The 15,700-nt window shown below is 53.6% G+C and overlaps 1 protein-coding gene and 1 long non-coding RNA gene across 4 annotated transcripts; one reads left to right on the top strand and one right to left on the bottom strand.

Annotated features, from left to right (window-relative positions):
- Positions 1–1,527: 1,527 nt before the first annotated feature.
- LOC106782775 (uncharacterized) lies at positions 1,528–6,212 on the bottom strand. 3 transcript variants are annotated; one of them, XR_011436487.1, is made up of 3 exons: positions 5,045–6,212; positions 3,799–3,963; positions 1,528–2,570 (listed from the first exon to the last, which is right to left on the bottom strand). It is a non-coding gene; the product is annotated as an uncharacterized lncRNA (long non-coding RNA). The 3 variants fall into 3 exon arrangements; XR_002806223.2 differs by having other exon boundaries at positions 5,583–6,187; XR_011436486.1 differs by having other exon boundaries at positions 4,322–6,130.
- Positions 6,213–6,256: 44 nt separating this feature from the next.
- On the top strand, positions 6,257–12,379 carry TRNP1 (TMF1 regulated nuclear protein 1). Its single transcript, XM_023635386.2, has 2 exons — positions 6,257–7,223; positions 11,599–12,379. The coding sequence occupies exon 1, from the start codon at positions 6,391–6,393 to the stop codon at positions 7,063–7,065; it is 675 nt and encodes a 224-aa protein (XP_023491154.1). The 5' UTR covers positions 6,257–6,390; the 3' UTR covers positions 7,066–7,223; positions 11,599–12,379.
- Positions 12,380–15,700: the final 3,321 nt, after the last annotated feature.

Genomic DNA, 15,700 nt, shown 5'->3' with positions numbered 1-15,700 from the left:
CACAGTAACTCCAACCATCTTATCTGAATGCAGTGTAGATCCCAGTTATTTCAAATAATTTTCCCACCTTTAAAAGTAAATGTACACCCTCTGTGAAGTATAATATTTATTAGTTGGACTAAAAAATGGGGTGATATAATGGCCTATTACTGTAGATCCTTTTTGTTCTTATTTTTTTAATGAAGCGATTATCATTTAGGAAAAAAAACCTCCTGACCTTGATTTCTCCACTAAACCTGTGCCTCCCTTGGTCTTTCCCCTCTCAGTCAAGGGCACCCCAATCCATCCTGCTGCTCCATCCGCAAACCCAGAGGGCATTCTCTCACCCCCACACTAATCCATCCACAAGTCCTCTCGGTTCACCACCAAATAAAAATCAAATCTATCCCCCCTCCCACCTCTTGCCATTACTCCTGGCCTAGCCACCGTCCTCTCTCAGCTGGATTACTGCAGTAATCTCCTAACTGCTCTCCCTTTTTCCCTCTTTCTCCCTTTCAGTTTATTCTCAACACAGCAAATAGCACGATCTTTTAAAAACAAATCAGATCACGTTGATCCCCTCTTAAACCTTTCAAATGCATCCCTTGCACTTACTTAGAGTAAAATCCAAAATCCTCATCCTGGCCTCCAGGCCCAGCCTGCTCCTCTGACCTCAGGTCTCCCCATTTCCCTGCTGGCTTACCAGGCACCAAACACACTGATTTTTCTGTCTCGGGACCTTTGCACATACTATTTTTTCTGCTGGGAAATTTCTCTCTCCAATTCCACATGACTGACTCTTGCTCATCTTTCAGGTCTCAGCTTAAATGTCACCTCCTAAGGAGATGCCCTCCTCAACTCCTCTTTCTATCATGTCACCAGTTTATTCCTTGCTCGTGGTTTCTAAGAAAGCACTATGGCATTGTGGTTGAAAACAGGCTCTGGAGGCAGACTGCCTGAGTATTGAATCCCAGGTCAGTTACTCCTTGACTGTGTGACCTTGGCCACATTTACTTGACCACTCTGTCCTTCAGTGTCCTCATCTGTAAAATGGGTATGCTAATAATAGTACCTCATAGGATCAGTACCTGGTACAGAGTAAGCACTAAGTAAATAGTAGCAGGTATTTTATTATTCCTTCATGGCACATTTCTTAGGATTTAATTATTTTGATTTCTGAAATGTAAGCTTCGAGGGACAGGGCTTGTGCTGCTTTTATTTACTGCTGTGCCCCTTGCTCCTGGCACAGTGGCTGGTACAGAGTAAGTGCTTAATCACGCTGTGGAATGAATGCACGAAAACAGACACGCTCTCACCCCTTTTGGAGCTACAATCTAGAGATCACGGAGTCTTACCTTGTCCTACTTACCCTTTAACACCTGGCCACTTTAGACATGTCAAAACCGAGACCCATGAAGGTGGGGGTGATTTGAGCAAAGCTTCAAGGGGGAAGGGGCATTACTCTTTCCAACTTCCAGAGACAAGTAAAATTTCTACTTGTCAGAAATGTGATGAAGTGCCGAAAGCATGTGGAACCTGCTACAACCATTGTGAACACAAGTCACAGCCTTTTATTCCAGGAATGATAACCAGGGCAAAATTTTCATCACAAGAGAAATTAAAAACAAAGAAAACCTGTGGGCTCTCCAGATGGAGCAGCAGGATGGACTGCAGTGCTGCTGACTGAGATGACGCTGCCACTGCTGTTATGTCTTCCTAGGAAAGATATCTAGTCCCCTGGCCAAATAATTGCCACCCCCTAAACATTTTGTTCATGCCCATTTAGGAATCCAGAGACCTCGTTTTACAAATGTAGGAACAGAAGCTTAGAGAGAAGGAACTTGCTCAAGTCCACATAATGAATTAAACCCAAGTCTACTTCTAGCACAAGATTTCTTTAAGCTCTAATTAATATAAAAGCTTTTAATATGAGAATGGAGTTCTCATGGAGGTGAGGAGGAGAGGGGAGAAGGAGGAGAAAGACTAGAAGGAAGAGGAAGAGTGTTGAACCAGGTGCCCATTGGCAGCCAGGGGCACTGACAGGTGTATGGGGCGACCAGAGACCTTGGGGGAAGGGCAGGGCAGTCTGCTGGGGAAAGAGGAGATGGAGGCTGGGGTTTAGTTAGGTTATTTTCAGAGCTGCTATCTTTGTCTGCATCTGCTGAATTATTAAACAGCATTGCATCCTAGAGGGTGCCAGGCCAGGGTGCCAGGAAGAGACTGAAAGGGCGGGGTTAGATCTCTTAGCAAGACCTTGAGCCTTCTAGGCTGGGATAGAAGTAGACCCCTCAGGCCTTGACCTCCTGTCCCACCCCACTCTCAGCTGATGGAGAGATCCTGCTTTGGGCCACAGCCGCACACACCATTCCCTCTGTAAGGCTCCGTCTCCACTGGCTGCTGTCCTGGGAGGACAGGGCAGGTGATGGACAGGACTCTGGAACCACGGTCCCCCTGGGCTGCCTTTTCTCTTTCAGGGTCTCTGACTCAGACCACAGACAGATCTGACCAGTGTATGAGACGTTGGACAAATCCTTGCATCTTTCTGTGTCCTTGTGAATGCCACAGGTATTGGCAGTTCCATTTCTCAGACCCTGAAATTCACAGAGAAAAAGTGCGTTTCTCAGGGTTGCACAGCTAGGAAAGGACTGAGCTTCAATTCAGACTCATCTCTCTAATTCCAGATGTTTTCCTCTCTGTATCCTTTTTTATATTTTAAATATTTCCTCTCTTTCCCATCTTTCCTACAAAAGGAATGTATAACTTTTATAAAGATCAGAGGGGCCGGCCCCATGGCCAAGTGGTTGAGTTCGTGCACTCTGCTTTGGCAGCGCAGGGTTTTGCTGGTTCAGATCCTGGGCGTGGACATGGCCACATCAGGCCATGCTGAGGCAGCATCCCACATGCCACAGCTCGAAGGACCCACAACTAAAATATACAACTATGTAATGGGGGGGGTTGGGGGAGAAAAAGCAGAAAAAAAAAAGATTGGCAACAGTTGTTAGCTCAGGTTCCAATCTTAGGAAAAAAAAATAAAGGTCAGAAAAAAACAATAATCATTATCATTTAAAAATGTATTCCCTAATTCCAAATGTTGTGCTTCATGGGTTGGCTGTGCCCTATGAGTTGTCCATGGCCCCCGTCCACTCCCGGAGTGCGGAGCTCAGGCCAATTAAGGAAGCCTGGAAGGAAGCTGGCAGATGCTAAACTTCTCTCACCTCTGGTCCTGTGCACACGATGTTCCCATCCTGAATCCTTCTCCCTTCCTGTCCCCCGACCATCTGTGCACCCCTCACTTGGATTCATCCTTCAGGTCTCAGTTTAAATACCATCTCCTGCAAGGAAGTCTCCCCGATTGCCTCCCCACCCAGCTGGGCACAGTATCTGCTCTGTTCCCGTAGCCTCAGTGTTACCCCCATCCCTGGAGATACCTCACTGAACTGTCATCACTGTCTGTGTCCCCCTAGACTATGCGCTTCTCGAGGGCAGAGCCCCATCTGATCGTCGCTGTACCTCCAGCAGCCAGCCCAACAGAGGAGATAATGATCAAATTTGTTGAATGAGTGAAATAAAGAAAGAAGGAATAAATGAATGAATGGAGAAGGAGGCTTCTCCATTTGCATCAAGCTCTATCCTTGCATTATTTTTCCATTCAAACAAACGTTTATTGAGTGCCTCATGAGGCCAGGCACTCAACCACAGGAGATTCTAATGATAAGCAAAATCAATCAAGGGAGAGAGACTCTTAAATAACAATAAACAACTACATATATATCTGTAACTTGTGAGAAATGCCATCAAGGATAGAAACAGGGGACATACCAGAGAATAACAGGGAGCTGAGGGACGACTTTGGGATGGGTCAGATCTGTGTTTGAATTCTGCCTTGGCCACTTATCTGCTGTATGACCTTGGGCAAGCCTCTTCACTTCTGTGGGCTTTGGTTTCTCATCAGGAAAAGGCTGCTGATGCCCCTCTTTAGGTATTCTGTGAGGAAATAGAGAACATTCATCCATTCAGTGAAGATAGGTTGAGGGCCCGGTCCCGTGGATGAATGGTTAAGCTGGTGTACTCTGCTTCAGAGGCCCAGGGTTTCACGGGTTTGGATCCTGTGCGCGGACATGGTACCGTTCATCAAGCTATGCTGAGGCAGGGTCCCAAATAGCAGAGCCAGAAGGACCCGCAACTAGAATATATAACTATGTACTGGGCGGCTTTGGGGAGAAGATGGAAAAAAAAAAAAAAAAAAAGATTGGCAACAGATGTTAGCTCAGGGCCAATCTTTAAAAACCTAAAAAAAAAAAAGAAGATTGAGTATCTCCTCCTATTCACAGAAATGACTTGCCCAAGGTCATCCAGTGCACGTAGGATTTGAACTCAGATCTGGCTGGTTCTCTGGAGCTGGCTGATTTGGTGGGGGGGGGGGGCGGTGGTAAGTTCTGGTCTTGTTCCCCTTGATTCATCCCCCAGAAGCTGGGAGCAGTGATCTACCTGTTGCAGGCAAAACACCTGTCAGTCTCCCCACAGGAAAGGGAGGAGCTGGACTTCTGCACAGAGAAAGACACGAGGTTTGATGACACAAAGGAGACATTCAAAGGAATGACACCATTCAGCAGAGCTTCCTCCTTGTGGGGGGCAAGCTGGTAACTCCTGAGCCTCTGTCATCCCCATCGAGTCCCTCTGACTCCCTGAGTCCCCGTCCCTCTCACTGAGCCTCCCTTCTCCCCCTGTGAGCCTCCTCCAGCACCAACGCGTCCACTAACCCCTCCCCCTCACTGAGCCCATCACGTTCCTTCAGTGAACCCCTCTTCTTGCCCTCACTGAGCCCGTCCTCTGACTGGGCCACTCCCCTTCCCCGCCACTGAGCCTCCACTACTGCTCACTGATCACCCTCCCACTCACTCCCGCATTCTAATTCCTCCTCCCTTCCTCTGCACTGAGGCTGGCGCCCCCTCATGGACCTCTCCCTCCTGTGAGTCTCTTCTGAGAGCTCCCACCCAGGAGCCGAGCTGTCTCGCCCACGAGTCCCCATCACTCAATCTAAGGCACCTGAAAGCACTTAGAGCACCTGGGGGGAGGGACTCCATCGTCCTCCTCCACATCAAGGGAGTGCAGCTCCTGCGTCAGTCTCCTTTTCAGGCCAGTCGCACTGACCACACCTTTGGCAAGTCCACCTGAGCCCAGGGTTTGCTGCACTTCTTCCCAGTCGGTCTCAGAGCTGGTTTCTGACCCTCCAGCCCCTGCCCCCGCCCACCACAGAGACTTCCCAACTCTGATGGCACCTTCCGTGGGATGGAAACTGAGGCAGGGCCATGGCTGCTGGGCCAGTGTTTGGAGGGTATGGGAGCGTCACTTCTGCTTTGAAGAAAATGGGCAGGGCTCAGTCCTATCAGTTTGCCAGGATGACTAAAGTCCTGTTACGGAGGGCCTCTCAGTGACAGTGAGGAGACCCAGGTATCTGAGCTCCCAGGGGGCATGAATGGCTGAGTTGGTCCCACTCAGTGGTCCAGATTCAGCAACCGACTGGCCATGTGACCTCGGGCAAGGCACCACTGCACCTTCTGGGTCTGCTTACCCCCCTGTGCAAAGGGTATGGGGACACCTACTGGGAGGAGAAAACAGGAGCAGGGGCGTGGAAAGAACTGCACACCGCCGGGTCCGGGGCCCCTTTGGGGGGCCACCAACGTTTGCGAAAGCCGCGCTAGGCTCAGCGGCAGCGCTGTGGTTTGTTCTGCAAGCGAAGGGCCTGCCTGGCGGGCAACCAACGCGGCCAGATCTCCGCCGGGACGCCAGTCGCCCTTCTGGGTTAACCCCTCCACTGAGTCAGGGAGGTTGGAGAAGAGGTCCTAGCGAGGCTTGTGGCCCAGGAGACTACGCAGAACCGATTCGGCCAAAGGGCAGCGTGCGGTACGGGAAGGAGCACCGCGCAAGGAGTCAAGTCTCCTGAGTTTCTAGTTCAGACTCTCAATGTCACATAGTTTGGCCTCAGGCAAAATCTTCCTCCACCGAGAGCCCATGATTTCTAAGTAGCAGCTACCAGAGCTTATGACTCAGCGATCAGACCAGAGAAGATGCAGTCGTCTTCCTACCCCAAATTTGGAGCAAGGGGGATGAGGACCTGATGGCCTAGCAGGGCAAAGTGGGACGAAAGACCAAGGACCTGAACGGTTTGGGCGAGTCCTGAACGGGCGGGGCAGGGGAGGCGGGTTCCAGCATACCAGTCTCTGATAGGCTGTGCTGTCCATCGCTCGGCCTCGTGTTCTATAAGACGCACCGGCGGAAAGCACCGCGCTGGCGTAGGGGCTGCGGCCGCATCTCTCTCCGGTGCGCGGCGTCCATCCTCCATCGTGCCCCGCGCGGGGGTAGCCGGCGAGACCCGCGGACTGACCGCTGCAGACCGCCGGGGGGCGGGGGATGCCGGGCTGCCGCATCAGCGCCTGCGGCCCGGGGGCCCAGGAAGGGACGGCAGAGCCGGGGTCCCCACCGCCGCCGCCCCGGGAGCCCTTGTCGTCCCCTCAGCCCCCGCCCCCAACTCTGACCTTGCCCCCGACGCTGGCTCAGGCCTCGCCGCTGCCGGAGGCGGCCCCGGCGTCGGCGGTCTCTGCCGAAGGGCAGGAGCTGCAGCGCTGGCGCCAGGGCGCTAGTGGGGGTGCGGGGGGCACCGGCGGCCCGGGCGCGGCGGCAGCCGGGGCTGCGGGGCGCGCCCTGGAGCTGGCCGAAGCGCGGCGGCGACTGCTGGAGGTGGAGGGCCGCCGGCGCCTGGTGTCGGAGCTGGAGAGCCGCGTGCTGCAGCTGCACCGCGTCTTTCTGGCGGCCGAGCTGCGCCTGGCGCACCGCGCCGAGAGCCTGGGCCGCCTGGGCGGCGGTGTGGCGCAGGCCGAGCTCTACCTGGCGGCGCACGGGTCGCGCCTCAAGAAGGGCCAGCGCCGCGGCCGCCGCGCCCGCCCGCCCGCGCTGCTCGCCTCGGCGCTCGGCCTGGGCGGCTGCGTGCCCTGGGGCGCCGGGCGCCTGCGGCGAGGCCACGGCCCCGAGCCCGACTCGCCCTTCCGCCGAAGCCCTCCCCGCGGCCCCGCTTCTCCCCAGCGCTGACCTAGCGCCGGGACTCCTGACCACCCCGACCGGCCATCGCCAAGGTGCTGACCGACGGATTGAGAACACTGGCTGGATGTCACCGACGCGGATGGACGGACTGACCGACCACAGGAAGAGACAGTCGGGGGGCCGGGGGCCCAGTAAAGGAGGTTGAGGTGCGGTCTTAGGGGCTGGTGCATCCGCGGGGCGGGGTGGTGCAGGGTCCGGGTCTCCCTTCGCTGGGGCTTCTGGAGTCTGCTGGGTCCCTAATACAGCTGTCCACTTTCTGCTGCCGCCTCCCCTAGATCACCTGGGGAGTGAGGTGGTACCACCAAGCCCCCGTTATAGAGTTGGACAAATTGAGCGTGGATCACAGCGTGGGGTTGGGGGCGAACTTTTACGAGTCGGAGTCTGCTGTATTGACGCAGCACCCCTAGCTTCATCTCCACCTGCCATGCCTCTCCTGGACCCTTGGGGCTGTAAGAAGAATCTTGCCCTTGAGGCTGCTGCGTTCCGGCACCGCCCAGCTCCACACCTTGGGGAGGACAGAATAATGAGGCCCTGGCCTGGGATGGGGGCTGGCACAGCGATGTACCACTGAGTTTTCCTCTCCTAAGCCCCCGTGTCTCATTTCGGGAGATGGAGACCCAGAAAGATTGAGGATTTATTCCCATCACATTTATACTTAGGTCCTTCCGCTTCTAGGAGATGGATCTTTTCTCATACCCTCCTGTAGCTTGGCTAAAATAATCGGGGTGGGGTGTTTGGTAACTGCCTAAGGCCTCACCTGCTCTCCTAGGAGCCCCCCTCCCAGCCTGTGTCTAAGATGGCTCTGCAGGGATGGAGCCAGGTGACATTCTTTAACAGGCCCCAAGGGGGCAGGTATGTCGTGGGATGCTAGAAAGGGAGGCCTTAAAGGGCCAGACCTGTAATGAGATCAGCCTCTCTTCCGGCCACATGCCCTTCAGGCCCCCCATGCCCCTGCCCCCACTCAGCTGTGAGTGGCCTGGCTGCTGCTTTACTCCTCTCCAGCTGAGTTGACTGCAGCCTCACTTGTCAGTCTGTGAAGTGGGTGTCTTCACTTTCCGGAAGGGCTGTAGTGAGGTTAACACAGGGCAGAGCTCTGTCTTCTTCCCCTCTAAGTCATGGAATAATGTTTTACTCTCTTAAATCGCACCTCGAAACAGGCACTGCTTTTACTGGTGGAGCCAGGAGCTAATTTAAAGGCCTCACTTTATGGAGTGGCAAGGTCACATGTCAGCAAGGGGCAGAGCTAGGTCCAGGGCCTGTATGTGTCCTTCCCATTGTGTCTCTTCCTTGCCCAGAGGCAGGGGCTAGAGAGAGCTGGTGTGCCTGCCTGCTGTGTGACCTAGAACAACTCTGCCCCTTCTTTGCGCTGGTTTCCTCAGTCCCTCTCTGAACAGAGCCGTCCCTCCTCATGTCAGGGCTTGGGGATGGGGAGAAGAGCGTAGGATGAGAACGTCAGAGTTATGGGAATCTGGTTTAATCCTGGAGTCCTGAGGGTCAGGTGCTCTGCTCAAAGGCAGAGCCCCAGGGGCCCTCACCTGACCCTCTCCCACCAGCCCTTCCTCTCCCCAGGTAGGCCTTCGTGAACCCATTCTTCGCTGGGGAAGGGAGGTTCAAGAGGAGGTCTCAGGGGCTCTGAGAGAGCTTGGGGGCCAGGAGAGCAGTGAGGGGCCCTGGCATCCTCTGGCCTGCCCAGAGAGGAGGTAGTTCACTAAGCTACTTGGGTCATTTGGGGTCTAGAGGCCCAGAGAGGACAAAGACTTCCTGGAGGTGACACAGAGAGGAGCTCAGGCCACGGCGCTGGGCTGCAGCCAGGACTGTTTGCTTTCTGGATTACACGGGAGACGGCGCTTGGTCCAGAAAAGCTTTTAGCTAATGGTGTAAAGTGCTCTATGCTGTCACCATTTTGTCTTTCCTTTCTCTGGGATTTATTGGTAATCAGCTTTGTCCTGATTTGGAGGGGGTGGGGGCGGTAGAGAATTAGAGATGGCTCTTGCTGGAGAAAGTGGCGATGTGTGTAGGAAATGGAGATTGGTCCCAGTGTCACAGGCAGCTCTGTCCCCTCCCTCCACTTCCATATGTCCCACTGCTTCTCACCAAGGGCCTTGGCCAGGGCACACAGCACTCAGTGACTTGAACTCCAGCTCTTGGTTCAGTGCTCTGCCCACTACCCCTCAGCCAACTAATAAAAGTCATCTTCTCACCTCTGCCTGGCCCACCCAGAGCCCCTTCTAGGAGGCTCCATTTTCTCAATGAATAAACTGATATCTACTCAGTGCAGGGCCTCCAGAAACGGCACTGAGTCAGAGGGTCTCTGCTTTTAAGACCTGGGCAGTTGATGTTGTTGGAGGGCTATTTTTAGGCCTTCACAAATAACTATAGCCCCTGGTCAGGAGACTGACCCTCCCCCCCATAACTTCCTGAACACTTTCTTGATGGCCCCCAGCCCTGGGGACTGGACAGAGTACAGGGGATCTTGAGGGACTTATGCACTGAGGACATTGATGGCCATCAGTGTGTGAATCTGGGATCTCAGCAAAGAGAAATGAAGAGAACAGGAGCCTTTCTCCAGGCCAGTGCCTGAGGCTGGGAGACCCGTTTAGGCTTCTAATCTGGGACGTGCCCCTCCCCGGGAAAAACTCCTTCTCTCTTTTGGCTGGCCCCAGCCAAGTGAGGGCGTCTCTGGGCGGCGCCACCAGAGGGCAGTGTGGGGCTGCATCCTGGGATGTGGGGGCGTGGCCTGGAGCAGGCTTTGTCCCCGCCCCCAAACAGCTCCTTACCCGGGCCTTGAGCTTTGAGGGTCTGGCAGAGAGAGCGAGTAGTGGAGGTCACTTAGAGAGGGGACACAAAGGAAGCCCTGGGGTTGGGCCGGGCCCTGGACCTCAGGGGAAAAGTACATCAGGAAAGACCTTCCTGGAAAGAGAGGTGGCCCTGTTGGTGGTCACTGTCTCAGTAAAAGCCCGCAGTCATTTCGCCCCTTTGGGTGTATTATACCGATAATTGATCACAACACCCCGTCCCGCCGCCTCCTGGGGACCAAGGTGGCTTCCTAGAGATTAGACTGAAGCAACAGGTGGAGGCTAGGGCGTTCCAAGCCTGCAGTGGGCAGTCTCTAGGAGGATCCCTTCCCCTGACAGCCATATCCCTCCAGAAGCACGCAGGGGTCCCAGGCTTCTCAGAGCTGAAGGAGAGGCTGCCTGTTTTACAGCCAGCGGGGAGGAGGTACCTAGGAAAGCAAGGAGATCCTCAGGCCTATTTCCTGCACCCTGGCCAGGAATGATGGGGGAAGGGAATATTTGGTTCGGGAATAATATATTAACTACCTCCTCTGCCAGGCATTGTGCTAAGCACTCAACCCATTATCTGTTTCAGCCTTTCCAGCTATGCAAAATCCTCATTTCTATGGTTGAGGAAACTGAGAGTCAGGGAGGGCAGGTGACTTGCCCAAGTACATAGAACCTTTAAGTGGAGGATCCCTTAAACATTAGGTTATATGGCTTTTCATTCATCAGGCTAATGAGGGCTCCATTGGGGGGATTTCTGGGCTCTTTAAGTCTGGACACAGTGACCCCTGGTCCTTGGTTCTAGGGAAGGATGTGATGAGACACTGGAGGGATGGCAGAAGGTCCTCCCCACAAAGTCTGGGCACACCCCCAGAAGCTGGATCCCCATTCTGGTTGTCTGGGCTCCAGAGGGTGAGTGAGGCTGAGTCAGCACACTGGCTTCAGGCAAGGGCAGGCCAAGGATGCTCAGGGCCTGGACTTGCCTGGGAAGGCTCCCTCTCCCTGCGCACCTGGGCTGGAATGTTTGGTGCCAAGGAGAGCAAAGAGCATGGAATGGCAGAGGAGGAGGGTGACAGGCTCTGTGGTAGGGCAGAAAGTGCCCCTGACTTGGAATGAAACAGGCCTGGGATTCAGTCCTGGCCTGAAACTTCTCAGCTGGGTACCTTGGGCAAATGGCTTCCCTTCTCTGAGCCAGTTTCTTTTGTGTGTTTGTGTGTGTATGGGAGTTAGGGAAGAGATAACTTCTAAGTATTAAACGACAGGTCATACTAAGTGCCTAGCACATAGTGGAGATCTGTAAAGGTTTGATGGAGCCAATCTAGCTAGCCCAGGAGAGGCTGCCAGGACAGAGTCCCCGGTAGTGTGGGCCTTTGCTTCTCCAGAGCATCGCCATATCAGGAATCCCTGGAACAGTCTCCCTTCTCCCCACTACGGTCCCTGGGGAACTCCATAAGGGGAGAGGTGGAGGAGGGGGCAGGCTTTTCATCCCAGGAACATTCCATTCCAGCTGCTCAGACCAGTGGGGATCCCAGCCAAGGACAAAGGCCCAAGGGAACCTCTGCTTGCCCCAGGAGCCCACACCCCTTCCAGGGCAGGAGTCAGTGGAGCCCTGTTCCGTAATACCGCCCTACACCTTCTCTCCACAATAGGCCTCTTAAGGAGGTAGATGTTGAAGGGTTTGGGTGGGACTGGGTGGCTGTGGGAAAGAGGTAATTAAAGCTCTTGAAATTATTCTTTCCAGCTCCTCCCAGCTCCTCTGAGCCTTCACTCTGTGGATCTGGACTCCTGGATTCTGCTCCTTCCCTGAGCACCCGCTGCGGGAAGACTTCTCCAGTCTACCCGATACAACCTCGGAGCCCTCCTCACTCCCAGGAGCCCTTCACGTTACAGTGGCAAGGGGCTGGATTCTGGGGAAGTGGCCTGTACCGTGAATTTCTTTATATATGCCACATTTGACTTTGGCTGACGCTGTACAACTGGAAAGGTTATGACAGGACCCTGGGATGCCATCAGATGATTTAAGAGTGGCACAAACATTCCCAATGTGAAAGTGAAAAGAATTTCTTTTGAAAATGTAGTCATCATTCTTAAACAAGTCACAGGGCATCTGGGGTCTCCACCCTGGTGGATGCAACTGCTTCTCAGTCTAACAGCGCTGGGAGGCCTGTGTGTGGCAAGACATTGGTCTGAGAAATCCCTTAGTTTCCCGACGCCTCTCCATGTGGGAGTGTGCCTGTGGAGTGTGCCTGTGGAGTGGGAGTGTGCCTCACAAAGGTGATCGGCTGCTGGTTCCTGGGGGGACACACGTTTCTCAGGAAGAGGTAGCGGCAACATAAAAATTCGAAGCAAAGTTTATATGAAAAAAGGAAGCATATTTATTCACATACCCTGATAGTAGAGGGAAGGGGGCCACATTTACTCACACACAACCCAGAACTTGTAGAATTATGCCAAATGAATGCACTCTGAATCAGTCCCCTGATTTACACATTCAGGAAGAATAAATTTCAATGTGAGACCAATGCATGTGGTTTTGAGGTTTACTTTGCAATGTCCCTGCCGCCTTTCCTTCGTGTGTCTGTCATGGCTCTTTAAGTTGGCAGTTGCTTGTTGTGTTTGGCAACCTGGGCCTGTTGCCTGATTTGCAGACTGCTCTCTCCCTGCATCTGGCTCAAAGCTAACCCTCTCCAGGAAGTCTTCTCCGATTAAGGATGTGATGAGGAAGCTGGGGGATGGGATTGCACGTGTGTGACTGTGTGACATGGAGAGAAGTTCTGTATGTTTGTGATAACATGGCAGCAGATGATCCATGGAGGATTGTGTGTGACTGTGCTGGTGACTGTATGGACCTGTTTTACAGTCAGGATCCCAGCAGGAGACAGGGAACACTCAAACTGGGAAGAGGTTTAAAAGGGGACTATTTCCAAAGATGGGGGCTGGGTTTAAGAAACTAACAAGGGGGCCTGTGCAGTGGCATATCGGTTACGTTCACATGCTCCGCTTTGGTGGCCCGCGGTTTGCCGGTTCAGATCCCGGGCACAGACATATGCACCACTTATCAAGCCATGATGTGGCAGGCGTCCCACATATTAAAAAATAGAGGAGAATGGGCACTGATGTTAGTTCAGGGCCACTGTTCCTCAGCAAAAAGAGGAGGATTGGAGGCAGATGTTAGCTCAGGGCTAATCTTCCTTGGAAAAAAAAAGAAAGAAAGAAAAGAGACTAACAAGGGACCGTGCAGCTTTCTGGGGCTAGCAATAGTGGGAAGCCTTTACAACCACTGGGCCTGAAGGGAGGAGGGGAGGGGAGGTCACAGGGACCTAGAGAGTGCAGCTGTGTGGAGAGGACCCTTGACAGGTTGAGAAATATAGCCAACCATGGCAACTTGGTGTGGACGGAGGAGGGGGAATAAATACCCCATTCTCTTCCTCCACTCCAGTCTCTGCTAGGGCCTCTCATTGGCTGAACCCAACGGGAAGGCAGGGAACAAGGGAGCCATTGATGCATGGTCCATAGAGGTCAGCCTCCCCAGGGCACAGAGCATGGAGAAGGGCAGAGTGGGACTGAAGGAGCCACCACATCATGTAACTGTCTGGCGGTGTCTTCTGTTCCCCAAAGTTCACAACAATGTTTCTTCTCCCTCTGGAGCTCCCCCCACCCACTCTGGGTCCTAAGGGGTGGGTGGACTGCTGCTTGGAGAGCACTGTGGGGTTGGGGCCGAGGGGCCGGGGCTTTCCTCCCTCAGCCTTCCTCTCTCTGGCTCTGACTCCCACTTCTTGATTCCTGCCTGTCCTGGCGTCTTTGATGGCTGCAGGAATTGTCCATGAGAGAACAATGCCAGCCACTGAGTCAGTGTTTTTCTCACACCCGGAAACACTGCACCACTCCCAAACACACCCACAGACACACCTGCTGCCACCACAGGCCTCTGACATAGTCACCACAAGCCACGGCTGGTGTCAGATGTACATCAATAAAATGCACATCTTGGCATGCTGCTACACTCTGCCATGGTCATACCTAAAATGGCAAATGTCACAGTAATACACACTCTTTCACTCTGTCACATACCAAACATGCCCTGTCACATATATGTACAGCAGACATACTGTCATACTCACCCATGTGAAATCAGAGTGTAGAGGTGGGCTGGTGCAGGGGTTACAGCAATGGCTGTGGAGTCAGACTGACTTCTTTGACTTCTCTGGCGTCAGTTTTCTTGTCCATAAAATGGAAATAATACTTGCTCTTCTCTCCGGGAGTTGTTGTGAGGATGAAATGAGAGGTAATGATCAGGAGGACCTTAGCAGAGTGCCTGGTCTGGAATAAAGCGCTCCAGAACTGGTAGCTGTCTTTGGGAGCTCCTGTCTCACACTCTCCCACTTCTGACACTCAGCACATGCGCCTGCACAAGGCCAGACACCCTCAGGCGCACGTGCCCTCCCGCAAACATGCCTGCCAGGAGCACGTGTACGCTAAAAGACAAGTTCCTTCTGCCCAGAAAGCTCTTTCCCCAGACGTCTGCATGGCTTGCTTCCCACTGCCTTTGTCTTTGTTTAATCAAAATTACCCTTTCAATGAGGTCCACCCTGATTTCTTCTTAAAGTTGCAAATCCCAGCACTTCCAATCTCTTAGCCTGTTCATATATTTTTAAGTATTGCTGACCTTCTAAGACAATATAATTTTCTGTCTGACCCATTAGGACATAATCTTCACGAGGATGGGCATCTTGGTCTTTTGTTTGCTGATGTGTTCCCAACCCCTAAAGGGATAGCTGGCACACGGAAGGCTGAATGCAGTGTATGCACACACATACCATGAGTTTCTGGCTTTCTCATCCTCTGAAACAAGCACATCCAGGTGAACCCGCTCCCCACCCCAAGCCTGTGTGCTTACACTGTGAGCATCTCCTTCATGCCCGAATCAGCAGCTGGGACAAACTGAGTTCCTCCTAGGACCCTAGTTGGGTGGGCATGGCCAGGGTGGGGATGGGGGACTATTTTTCAGTCACCAAGCAAAGAATGCCTTTCCACTTGCCCTTCCAGCCATTTTGAGCCCAGCAAGGACCCAGTGAGCAGGCAAGGTGGCTGGACTCACCCAGGTGACTTGGGGCTTCCTCTGAGGCCTTGTTTTTTCCACCCTGGCTAGAACCATCAAAGCCAACACTTCAGAGGCCACTAATGAAGCTGCATATGTTAAGAGCTTTGCAATTCCTGGATCAAAGAGGCTGGGTAAACAGTGGGCAGCGTCCAGGCCTGTGACTGGCTGATGCCCGGAGGGAACAGCTCCCTGAGGGCTTACAGCTGACATTCACTCCCAGACAGCCTGGTGTGGCCCCAGCTGGGTTTGGAAAGAGGAGACCCTGCCCCTCTGGGGGAGCTGCTTACAGCAAGCTGGTGTGTGCCCGTCAGCACTTGGGGGTAGGAGAGGAGGCAGAGGATTGAAGGAGCCTCTCCCAGCCAGGGAGGCCAAACCTGGGCTCTCGCGGACCCTAGAAGTCCCCCAGTCTCAGCTGCCACTACTGGAGGGATCTCCAGTCTGGATTCATGCCGCTTGTTCTCCACCTGCTTCCTGGGAAGGGATGGGGTGGGGTGGGCAGAGCTGGGGTCCAGCAGACCTCACCAGAATGTGAGGCCAGGTCCAGGGGCATTAGGACTCTAGGCAGGAAACATTGAAATATTTACTCTTTAGCAAGAGACTTGCTGAGGCAATGTGCAGGTGCAAGTCACACGTGTAGACATGAGCTCCTAGCACAGCTGTTGAGCTGGGGCTGGTGTTGAGGGAAGGCGGGGCATTACCCCAGCCCCAGCTCAGGACTCAGACACTAACCCCCCTCCCACAA

The sequence above is a fragment of the Equus caballus genome, chromosome 2 (assembly GCF_041296265.1).
Source record: "Equus caballus isolate H_3958 breed thoroughbred chromosome 2, TB-T2T, whole genome shotgun sequence".
In the NCBI taxonomy this organism is placed as follows: Eukaryota; Metazoa; Chordata; class Mammalia; order Perissodactyla; family Equidae; genus Equus; species Equus caballus.
Note: the sequence above shows the minus strand (reverse complement) of the source record. Positions and strands in the feature narration are given on the sequence as shown.